The 12,582-nt window shown below is 35.2% G+C and overlaps 1 protein-coding gene and 1 long non-coding RNA gene across 2 annotated transcripts; both read right to left on the bottom strand.

Moving 5' to 3' along the window:
• Positions 1-1,188: 1,188 nt before the first annotated feature.
• On the bottom strand, positions 1,189-2,330 carry LOC144349918 (uncharacterized). The gene is made up of 2 exons (XR_013420084.2): positions 2,175-2,330; positions 1,189-1,670 (listed from the first exon to the last, which is right to left on the bottom strand). It is a non-coding gene; the product is annotated as an uncharacterized LOC144349918 (long non-coding RNA).
• A 7,526-nt stretch (positions 2,331-9,856) lies between these two features.
• Positions 9,857-12,541, bottom strand: LOC146730257 (uncharacterized). Its single transcript, XM_085494070.1, has 3 exons — positions 12,515-12,541; positions 11,883-11,983; positions 9,857-10,951 (listed from the first exon to the last, which is right to left on the bottom strand). Exons 1-3 carry the CDS (start codon positions 12,539-12,541, stop codon positions 10,717-10,719), a joined length of 363 nt encoding a protein of 120 aa, XP_085350196.1. The 3' UTR covers positions 9,857-10,716.
• Between the last annotated feature and the right edge of the window lie 41 nt (positions 12,542-12,582).

The raw sequence follows: 12,582 nt of genomic DNA, 5'->3' as shown, positions 1-12,582 counted from the left end.
GACTTGTGGTTAAGGAGACTGCCGAATCTGAAATAACTGTGGCATAAACATTTTTGAATACTGTTCATAGAAATATGTGTGAAAAAAGTAACTGAAAGACACATGTTACATGGCCGATTTTTAATTTTCATATTCCTAGATGGTCAACTTGTTAAAAATTTTTAACCAGGAAGTACGGCCAAATTTACCCCAAATTCAGTTGAACAGCTGAACTTTATGTCCCGGCTAGGGATAGGTTTATTTTTTCTTTGGAAAGGCTAATATGCGCGTGTAAAATATTGATGCGATGATTGATTTGTTTATTTTATGTTTTTTCGCTAATGATATTAAGGTACTCACGCACGCTAGCTATAAACAGTGATAATTATTTAATTACACAAGGAAAAGATTTGTTTATCCACAATACAAACCCGAATATTATTGTCTGTTCACAGTCTGGTGGGATATACACGTCGATTTTATTGGCATTTATCCAGCGATCAGTGATGGTTGTCATGACAATAACACGTAATAAGTATAGTATACAGGTAGTTTAATTGTTCTGTTATTAGTCAGACAGTGAACAAACTTTTGAGCATGCACCATACGGGCGTTAGAAAGGTTTGTGCTTTAGGGCTCGATGAAGGGTAGATTGGTAATGATAGAAATTTGTTTTTCGACGTTATATAGTTAAAAAACACCATACCCTCGACACATTCAAAAACACGATAGAAGATGTACGTATATCACATTATCTGGTCATGCAGTGTTAAAACAAGTTATTATATCTTTATTGTTTTTCTTGTTTAGGGGTGAATTATCATAACATTTTAGCATGTTTAGTCTAATCGATCGTTTCCCATCAAAAGGCGAATTATTACTTTTTAATAATATGTCAAGCAACGGATATGGTTCTGTGGGAAGCGATCAATTAGTTGCCCTACCACCACGTCAAGGTACATGCTATCGGTAGGGTTACCCAGCTGTAAAGAACGTACATCGGAATTAAATCCCTAATATACTGTTCTTCATGGCCAGGTGTGAAATTTTCAGTTGTAAACTTGAAAATGTGTTACTGATATGTTTGGCCTAACCATTGCATCTTATCAGCATTTTCTGCGTCTTTGATGAAAAATGTATGTTGTTCATTCAGTCTGATGCTTAGTTAGCTGCCCTACCACCACGACAAGGTACATATCAACGGTAGGGGTCCAACAATCTCCGGAAATGTTGTATTTCAGCTATCAAACTCGATGTGGTCTAGTCGCCTTCTTATCCATTCCTGTAGTATAAAAATGACTTGAAGCTTGTGTGTATTTATTCTCGTCGGTTGATTTACATGGTTCTGGCACGGGGAACACACACCTGTATGAATCTGCGTAATTAGCGCAGCCACGTGCCAAATCATGTCTGTTTATTTCTTTCAAAAGAAGTTCAAGATTTCGTGTGTTGCTTGGAGAAAGAATCTTTATTTCCTCCATTTTTTCGAATAGTCGTATAGCTGTTTTTATAGCCCCCAAGTCACTAAATTCTAGACCAGCTTGTTTTGGCTTACTTGGTTCGATTGATCTACTTGGTTCCGTTGGCGCGTTTAAAAGGAGAAACGCCATTTGTTCAACGTCGGCAATACACATGTTTTCAGAAAGTTGGTACAGAAAACGTCGATATGTGTAGTCCATGATGATGGAAATCTGTAAATTTCAAAATTGAAGTCGGTTATTTTTAACACAATAAAAGCTTAACATAAAAACGTGTATATGTTGGGTGTGTACTCCAATTGTGATTGGCTGTTAACGCACACGTACATTTCTGAGCGAACATTGCTACGATTGTTTTAGAGTTTTAGAGGCATTCCTATATAAGATGCAATATTCTGAAAAATATTTACTCATGTAAAAGTATTTTCCAAATATTATAGTCAAGGAAAAATATATATTGCCCTGATATGACGCCGATAATGTGATGCCAAGAAAAAAAATGATGCGTAAAACCAACCTAGGGTAATTTAGTCTTACAAAATGGTTGCCACAAAACAGTGTATGCACATGGACACACATCGTGTTTTTTTCGCCTGATCTAGATTGTTTTCGCTTAAATATTTTACGTAGTAATGACCGTTGAAACAATGACAACCACGAATATGGCGATAAATCAGTATACGCACAATATTGAATCCAGAAAAAACAAATACTTACAGAGAAAAATGTAAGCCCAACTGCGTAACTGGTCAAAATTTCAGATATTAAACATGACGTCGCTGAAAAACGGTGATACTCAATTCGGACGGTGGCGGCGGTATATTCGACATGCAAGTATAGATGCACCTGATGGCTGATTTAATTTTTTCTGTTATTTATAGAAATAAGTCAACATATTTTTTTTTTATAATATATAAAAAATAGTATTTAAACATATACAGCGTTGATCACTGCAACTGGGCTGACTTGTACAATTTATATAAAGTACACGACGACACAGGCGTTCGTAACGTTAATGGCTGCTGTTCACTTAAATGTAGAGGTGTGGAAATGGCAAAAAAACATTTCATCTTTTCTTCTTGTAAGCGTAAATATATTATTAGACCATGCGTCTGAAAGGTACAAGTTATCGTCCAAAAGCGTAATTATGTGACCGTATTAGATCAGTACACCATATTTTCAAAACATCATGGCATTACGTGGCGTAGATATTTGCATATAAATGAAATATATGGTTGAAGTTTGATATAGGTATAGAATTATTTTATTTTTATATTTGTTTTTCTGTATTTTATTTATTATTTACTCGCCGTTTTTCATGTTTTATATATAGTATCTCTGTCGACTTAAATACCGAGATAAAATATACATGTTTTTGTAACCTAATTTCAAATATAATTTAAAACTTTAAATAATAATTTAAATCTCACGTACAGCTATTTGTATCACTCCGCGCACATATATAACAATCGTAAAATGAGTAATGACATGACTATGTTTATTTTTTTCAGAAAGAAAGAAAGCACGTAATCTATAGAATCTAAAAATAGAAAATGGGAAAAACCGCGCTTCAATGTGACTAGCCTGGTCTATAAAGCATAGTACCATTTAGAGCTGGTATGTGTGTCAAAGCTTTTAAAACGTTTCATACAGATAATTAACTTAAACGCGTAATTTTGATACTAAATAATAATCAACTCATTGTTATTTGTACATTAATGAATATACATATATACATATATATACACGAACGATCAAATATATAAAACTGTGAAGGAGTGTGTAGTATGTTGTACTTAACTCCCTGGGGTCAGATTCGAGTAAATTATACGGGGCAGAACCCAGCAAATCAGTTATATGGAAACACAAGATGGTGGTTTAGGCGGCAAGGTAAACTATCACCGTATCCAGCAGCAATATCAATAGCTTCAATTTTTTTGGAATCCTGCTTTACTCGGATTTGACAAATTATATCTGTATCTGTATTACTCAATAAGCTCGTGTGCAGTGGAAAACGTAGTTTATCATGTCTTTCAACATGACGTAATCGATATTATTATAATATTCCTTGTCACTATAGCAACAAAGCCAACACAGACTGTGATATTGCCATCTATTCACCAATTACTTCAAAATGGAAAGTATTGATTGGAAAGTCTTTGCTTCAGTAATCATTGACTGTAGCCCATGGCAACGACACGTACGATGACCACGCATTGCTTTTCATTGTCGTTTTCAGATGGTGAACACACCCCGCGTCCATTGTCTGACTGGGCGGATCTTAGAGGCGAACGGCAACAGTCACTTTATAAACGTATTACAATGCGAGAAAGGTCAGATTGGTAGATAACAAATATATTGACCTCAAGGTATGAATTTGAGGTGTAGGGTCAGAGTTCATGTTTCTATTAGCTGGTACATTATACAGTAGTATTACTAATGTATTCAATCGATAGATTCATAATACAAAACATTGAGCCAGGCTAAGAAACATACATACATACATATATTCCAATGGATCAGGCAAAATAAGCGATAGACTATAGAGTTATTTATTTTGTTCACAATATAGTTATTTATTTGTAAAAAAATACCGGGAATTTTTTTTTGTTCTGTTTTTTTTTTCATAATTAGCATGTTTAGTCTAATTGACCAATTACTAACATAATACTGTATTTTGTAATTATTGATCAATTAGTTGCCCTACCACCACGTCAAGGTACATGCTATTGGCAGGGTTACCCAGTCGAGCAGAGCAGCGTTGGCGTTGCTGATGGATTCAATGATACTAGTAATTCTCATTGCGGCTGCTCTGCTCAACCGGGTTAGAATGTGTGAAGCATCGGTGTTCTAGCGCTGACAAGTATAGGTGGTATGTTTGGTCCATCTAGTTGTCATAGTATAGTGTTCTTTGTCATTGTCCACCACACGACGACCAGATTTCGTTGCCCTACCACCACGTCAAGGTACATACCGCGGCAGGGTTTTAAAGAGGGCAGTATTGACCTTTTTCTTCTTCAAAAAAATGTTGTTCGACAATAAAAGTTGATATACACTGACAATGATTTTTTGTCAATTTAATGTTGTTTGTTACAGCACACAATTTAGTATTTAAAAAAATAATGGAAAATGCGTAGGATAAAAGAATTCGACTCGATTGGCTTCAAATCTGTTTTTAAAGAGTCAAACAAACCCCTCAAAAATTATCAAAATTGCAATATTAGTTTATTAGGGGAACATTACGTCTATTTGGGGGAAATTGTAGTTTTAAACTCTTTGCATATTTTGTAAGGTTATAATGTGATGCCGGAATAAATGACATTTTACAAAACAGTAATTGTGTGAGAGTTACAAACATTGCATTACAGTATTTTAATTTGTGAAATACTGGGTGAATGATCATGAATTTAGCAAAATCGAGTTTTACAATTTAGTGGTAAGGGAAATTGAAAGAGTTAGGTTTATTTTTCGTCTGGGATTGGGTTATTTAAAATGTGTTATTTCACCAATAGGCAAAGTGGCAAACAGGGTATTAGATACGTAATTAAACCTTAACAAACGAATACTTGTTTGGTGCGTGAATTTACGAACATCGTCGCCAGAACAACTCAGAACAAGATTTTCCTAAAAGGTACTCAATTGTCAATACCCCCTCTTTAAAATTATTTTTGAATATATTCATCAATATCTCGTGCAAGGTCTGGACGTTTCATTTCTTTAAACAATTCCGATAAATACATCAAGGTCACAACATTATTGGCGAGCAAACCTATTTTTTCCATTCGAACAAAGATATCTAGTCCGTCATCTAAATTGTCAAAGTTGTCGGGGTCAAGTCCATCTTTCGAATCTGGTGGTTCTTTCAAAAGTAGGAAATGTAGTCGTTTGACGTCGGATTGATCCATACCATCGGAAAGGTTCAGCAGGAAAGCTCGGTAACGGCTTGTTCGTAAGGAGTCCATGTCAGCGATACAAATATAATGTAGGATACATTAAAACAATGTAGTCGAGTAATAGGAGTGTCACAACACATACTAGTACACTAAGTATTGACCGATTGCGAGAGTGTATAATCATACATTTATTATCATCAACAATAGATATCTTCCAGCGCACGATCAAAAGGTAGTTCCAGGGCATGTCCTGTGAACTCAACAATGATGGTAAAACGACACGATCAAAAGGTTTGAGCTAAGGAGAGTGTCTAAATTTGATTCTTGTCAGCTGCTGGAAATTTAAAAAAATCGCTAACGTTTACAAAGATTACCAATATTACCAACCTTGTGCTTCACACACTCGGAACAGACTCCAAATGGGACTGCAGTGCGTGACAATGGAATATATAGAATAACATGTAGGATTGCGCACGCTCCAATATCACGTGTTTGACACAATTAACATGTTTGCACGTTTGGTCTAATTGATTGGTTCTAAAAAAATACGTTTTTTTTCTATCATAACGTTAGTAAGTGAAGTACCTGCTTGGGTGAACGTGCCGATTTCATTGGTATCTGTCCAGCAATCCGTGACTGTAGTCATGGCAACATAACAAAAGCCCGGTAAACAGGTAATCCATTCATCTGTCATGTTTCAGACAGTGAACGAACTTTTCACCATCACTGTCTGGGCGTTTAAAGGGACTACGTGTACTAGACGACTATTATAAATTTTCGCAGCCAAACATAATATAATTTAAACCGGGGCTTTAAGTGATTAAACATGTTAATTTGTTATTGTGTTATTGTAGTATAGTTTCGTTTGGAAGTAATATTCAAAGTTTCACAATTAACATGTTTGGTCTAATTGATTGGTTCTAACAAAATATGTTTTGTTTTTGTTTTTTACTTTTTAATAACATCACATGATTTTTTTATGATTTTGTAAAAAGTGATCAATGGTATGTTTACCTGGCGTAGAAAAAAACAAACATATAACGGAATTAAATTGCCATGCCAATAAATTGTTCTCCAGGGTTAGGTATTGAATTTTTGGTTGTTAAATTGAAATTTGTGTACTTTCTCAGATTTGGTATTGTTCAAGTAAACAGTAATATCTCACTTGGATAGTAGTTTCAAATTTCGTGTGTTGCCTGGGTATATGAAATTTAGTTCTTCCATCTTGTTATATCACCCACATTCCGAACTTTCTTACCATTTATCTTGGCTGACTTTGGTTTCCTTGGTCTACATAAACGTATTTTAAAAACGGCAAGGGATTCAAACAAATGATTTTTAAATAAAAACAGATCTCAGAAACGAAAGTGAGTTTTAAAAATCGATTTCAGAACCAAAAATGTTTATTAAAAAGGATTATAAAATAAAAATGATTTTTTAAAATGTAAATTAATTGTAAACATGGTTTTATAAAATGCTATGTTGTGAGCCACCTCGAATGCCGTAGGGTAGTTCAACTTTTCCGCCGGAATGACTTACTTACAATTCTGTGTATATACATAAGGCTATCCATTAATAATGAATCAGTAAAGTTTATAGGTGATCTCCTTGGGGTGCGGTTATAAGCCACCTGACCGACGGTGACGGTAAAATAACTAATATAAGATAGTTAACTACATTCAAGAATCTAACACGGTTGTGATTGACAATTTTCAGGACAAAGACAGGACAGGTTGCGTCAAAACATCGCGTGGGATTCGAAAACAGTATTTTGGGAGTATTTGAACGCAAAATAATGTGTTATACATATTTGATGATGGTTAATTTTGAAGAAGTAAGGGTATCTCGATCAATTCAATATTCCCCACGAACAGACATTTCGATCTTCATCTATAAAAAGAAAACAATTCAAGTTCGAAATAAAATAGCACGATTTTTGTGGCAGACGTTTGGTAAGCGCCGCTCACGCAATACGCGGGATTTCGAAGGGAACGGGAACTCATCTGCTACTAAGATGTATTGCTAGATAAACATTTACTGTATAAGTAATGTTAATGAGTATTGTTGTATGTGATAATGTACAGTTAATTGATATGTTTGTGACTTACAATATAATTTTTTCAAGTATGAATGGACTTATTTCTTTATATTTTTACATTATAATTTTTACATTATCACTAATTTGAAAAATGTATTATATATTTATTTAGTTAGTTATTTATTGAAATTCAAATACAAGTCGAAAAGACAATAGTCAAAGCATTGGTTTATTGCAATCAGCCATATATACGAATACCTATAATTTATTAAAATACATCGAGGACATGGCTTAATTATATTTCTAGATTGCGATCACTCAATTATATAGTTATCGAAGGTCTTTTGTTGAGAGACAGTGTCTTTAGTGAAGTAAGAACGCATCTGCTTAAAATGCAATGTATCCAACAGTGTCTTCTTGTTCAATGCTGTAATTCAATAATCTTTGTTTGGTTTTATAATATATTCGTCTATTGTTTGTTTCTGTGTTTCAATGATCGAGTATAAACTCTTTCTCTAATAATGTTGGTAATTGCCTGAGCGAGTTGACCATATATTTCTTTTGCAATTGTATGTTCTTCAGCTGATTTTAGCATGTTCAGGAATGATATTGTAGAATTAAATATTGAATGTTCAACATGAATGATTGATTACCATGGGATTGTCAGAGCATTATTCAAATAATATATTTTTTCTAGTCGCAGCTTTGATCAAGTTGTTTTCTGTAGTCTTTACCAGCCTTCTTCGTAAACAAATAAATGACATTTTTGATGTATAAACATGTGGCAGTGATTTGATGAAAGCCAAGAATTGTTAATGACATGTGATAAGGTCAGCAAGGTCAGGGCGTCCGATTTCCGCGAGCAAAACTTCAAGGGTTAACAAATTGTCAGCAGAAAGTAGTCCTAGCGTTTCCATCTTATCAAAAAGATGCAAACAGTCATTGATGGTCTGATAATCAACAAGATCTAATCCCTGTTGTTTCTGTGTTTTGGCATCCTCGCCAGGTGAGTTCAAGAGAAGAAATTTGATACGTTTGAGGTCTTGCTTGCTCATTTCGCGGGATATGTCATTAAGTAGTCTGTCGTAATCACGATTAACCATCTTTATTGGAGCTCTGTAAAAAAATAATTATGAAGCACATAATCTCTCTGTAAGCCTACATGCGTTGTATATTTCGAATCGGGGACTATCAATTTTCAATATAAAATATTTCAATGAAACATTCCTTTTATGTTCAGGTGTAACAAACGACACAAAACAATATAACACTAAATTATTTTTAAAAACATCAACTAATCGGTGAAAAAAAAAACGCTACCTATAACTGTTGGAAATAACATTGTCGTGTGAATGTATGTTTCCTGAGACGCAAACCCATTGTTGGTGACAGACGTGATACTGTATCCATATGAATTTACAGATGATGGTTACAATGACTAGAATTATTGTATATAATTCAACATGGACTCTTAAAATAGTGGCTGTGTGCTGCGCCACGCTAGTAGAAATAGGACATATTGATCTCTACCATGTGTAGCCAAGGCAACTACCACACCTTACGAACATACACCTTAACACTAACCGCTGTGCTGTCAATTCAAATCTGCGTCTAAAAGGTCATTCTTTTAACGTGAATTTATGAAACCGAAACACTATAGCGGGCCATCAATTACATTCCATAGGCTCACATAACGTGGTTAATAACATATTCACGATGAATATCTACTGTATAACTTACCTTAGTCGCGATCGCTTCTATTACTTTGTTTCAAACACAAATTAATGGGGCCTTCTGTAGTGCAGTCTGCGCATGTTCGGCCTATGCGGCTTGTGAAATTACTGGCATGTTGCCAACACATGTACTCGATATAAAGGTCGTACTGATCTCAATAGAACAGAACAACATATAGTATAAACATTTATTTATACATTTATACATTCATTCATTCATTCATTCATTCATTTATTACAGATATATTTCACTGAAACTAAATACAGCTTGTTGTCTGACTTTAATTTATTCAAATTCATCCTGCCAAGCAGTAGGCTGAAATCATCAAATGAGCAAGGACAAACAGATGCATGGTTTAGTCTAATTGGTTGCTTGTCATTGGTAATCAAGATATAAGATTATTTTCATTGGAAAAGTTCAATATCAGTTCTTCACTAAATCGTAGTGATATGAACCAGAGATAGTATAGCGAAACCAACCAATTAGTTGCCCTACAACCGCGTCAAGGTACATGCTATCGGTAGGGAATGTTAGTGTTGGTGAGTGCCATTCATGTGAGTGCGTGGTAGTATATACGCAAAACGTTCCAGGCATTTTAAAGCCAAATGATGATTTATGTGTTTTGCTTTCTACACTGCGAGATTGATTTCTAAACAAATGAGATGGTATTCAATACATTCCATTTCATTTCGTTTATGTGTTGCTCAAATTATGGACTCAGTAAAACACACGAATTCTCTAGATAGAGGTTGATTTATTCATTTATATATGCAGTTAACTCATCAGCGAAATACAGAAAGATCGACAAATACTTGCGTCGTTTAAAATCCAAATACAATCTATATGAAGTTATCTAGAACCTGAATAACCGCCAGAAAACTATCATATTGAATTGTATAAACTTCAAATTATGTAATTATAACGAATAAAGCATCATTGTCCCATAACACATAATATGTTCCAGGGTATACTAGTAAAGCAGAATTAAGAGATAGTTTACAGTTTTATTATGTAGTTTAACCTATTGTCTTCAAAATGTTCGACAAATAATATCCGTAAAAAACGATTGTAAAGACGGCTTGAATGGTCAGTATTGACTAGAACAGCGACATTCCCCATTCCCGGCATGTACTTGTTATGTTGACTAACCTTCCGCCATCCTTTCAATAAATCAATCAATCAGTCGAGGCACATGCAGGCGTCACCATACCATACTGATATTAGAAGCATTGATAACTGGAGTTGTGTCTCTTGACCATCTCAGCACAGCTACCGCCTTAGCAACAGCGGCCCATAGGCCAAAGAGATGTTTGTGTGTGCAGTCTAGTAAATATTAACTAGATTGTATTTATATATAGCAATATAGTATTATTTATTATTATTGTCCATTGAACTGTTGCTATTTCTGTAAAAGCAATAGAACTACATTATTCATGTTCAACTGAGTTTATACATTCATGGTTATTTATACTTACCTATCCACAAATATACGGATAATCAGCCAATCTGTGTACTTACATGCATGTGCCTCTCTATATTCGACGATTCGATTTGCTAGATCATTCCTCTCAATATCTTTCAATAACTGTTCAAGCTATAAGGTATTATCAGGGGACAGGACCTGTAACTGTTCCATTTTTATAAATAGATCTATACCATCTATGATATTATCGTATCCTTCCACATCTAGGGATGCACACTGTCCAAGTAGATGTGGAACTTTCAAAAGAAGGAACTTCATGTCTTTGACGTCGCAGTTATTCAGGTCTTTAGAAAGACGAAGAAGCCACTTTCGATAAGCGCGACCTTCCATATCATCAGCTCTGTAACTGATAATAAATACAGTTTTTAATATACCGTCAACGTTTTAACATTTCCAAATAGTAATTTTGTACAAACATCTGCTAGCATGCGCAGCCCCTAGGAAAAATAGGTTCGCTTGAATGGAAGACGCATATGCTATATCGCATTGCCTGGTGTCACGATGTATTTTATCACACCATTAACACCAAGCTTAATTTATTTACCAAAATGAGTCCTGGCTTCAATTGTTGCTTAGTTGGGTGGGGATGAATCACTTCTGGTCACACACAAGGTTGTTTCACAAAATATAATTTATAACATCTTGGTATCAGTATGCATTTTCTCCGGGGTTCAGCGTAGAAGTATGATTAATCTTTCATGAAATCCGAAAATTATTTTATTTTCGAGTAGTTTGTTTTGTGAGGTAAAATATAAACCACAGACTTAAAATATCAATCGAGTACTATCGCCGACAAAAATCCGTCTACATGTTTGTCAAACCCTGGAAGAGTGTCGACGAATAGTTACTTGTTCGATAGAGAACCCACCGTTTACAGCGTGTGTAAAATACATTGTTTATTTACATGGAATTCGAACAGGCGTTGTGCGACAACCACCGTTACAATACCAAGGAAAAGGTAGTTACTTGTTCAAATTGGAAAGATGCAATATACTAGTATGTCACAGCGATACTGGGACGGACCTGATCGTTTACAGTGAACGCATGTACGCATCTGATATATGTGTTGGGGCAACTAGACTAAAAAAATGGTTGCCCAGGAACAGTGCACCTTCACAAAACATGGCATGCCTCTTTCGAATCTGTTTTCCCATGAAATTAGTTTGTTTAAACCTTCCTGAACCATATAGTAAAGACCGTTAAGCACATACCAGTTACGTGTATATAGACAGATAGCGTTATATACAGCATTGAATCAAGGAAAGCAAAATACTCACAGCTCGATAGTGAAACTGACAATATCGCTGATGTCACTGCGATGAGTTATCCTTTCCGGCGACGGTGGCGGCGCTTTAAATTGTGTGGGCGTGCTCGAGGGCTGAATTCAAGTTCTCAAATTAAGAAAAATGGAGTAAACTTATAACTATTCGTTTGACATTAATTGTATGTTAATTGATATTTTCAGGCATTTTCCCCGCCTGGCAACCATCACGGTGAAAACAAAGGCCGAAAACTCTCAGAAAACTGTACTTTGGGATGGTTGTTCACACTCTCTTGAACTGTGTAACTGTATGTGCAACATATATAAATTTGGGTACTCAGGATTACTTCGGCTGTTTTCACCGCCTCTTCGTCCGGCGATCAGCTCTCGCAAAGCCCATAGAAATACATGGTATAGTGGTGCGCGTTTTGAGGAGTTATTAAAACACTTTTTGATGAAAATTAAGCACATTGAAAACACAAAAAACGGGGCATAAATGTGTCATTAAAGTGTTTATTGATAGGACATTTATGCAGTATTAACGGAATTGTGTGAAAAGTCTGGAGACTTCATGGTATTTATGCCAACTAGACAATCACCGAAGGGGCGCAGTTCAATTCAATTCAATGAGATGGATCATGACACTACCTTCAATAGTTTTATGTCAAGCACCATGTTGTGGAGGAATTAACTGTATGTACGCTTATATCGTCTCA

The sequence above is a fragment of the Saccoglossus kowalevskii genome, chromosome 19, assembly GCF_978046115.1.
Source record: "Saccoglossus kowalevskii chromosome 19, keSacKowa6.1, whole genome shotgun sequence".
In the NCBI taxonomy this organism is placed as follows: Eukaryota; Metazoa; Hemichordata; class Enteropneusta; family Harrimaniidae; genus Saccoglossus; species Saccoglossus kowalevskii.
Note: the sequence above shows the minus strand (reverse complement) of the source record. Positions and strands in the feature narration are given on the sequence as shown.

Excerpts from the sequence above, each read along its gene's own strand:
- LOC146730257 (XM_085494070.1), bottom strand. The coding sequence starts at position 12,541 with ATGGTGCTTGACATAAAACTATTGAAG. Across the intron at positions 11,984-12,514 it reads TTGACATAAAACTATTGAAG|CCCTCGAGCACGCCCACACA; the intron begins GTAGTGTCATGA and ends ACTTGAATTCAG. Across the intron at positions 10,952-11,882 it reads GTCAGTTTCACTATCGAGCT|TTACAGAGCTGATGATATGG; the intron begins GTGAGTATTTTG and ends ATTTATTATCAG.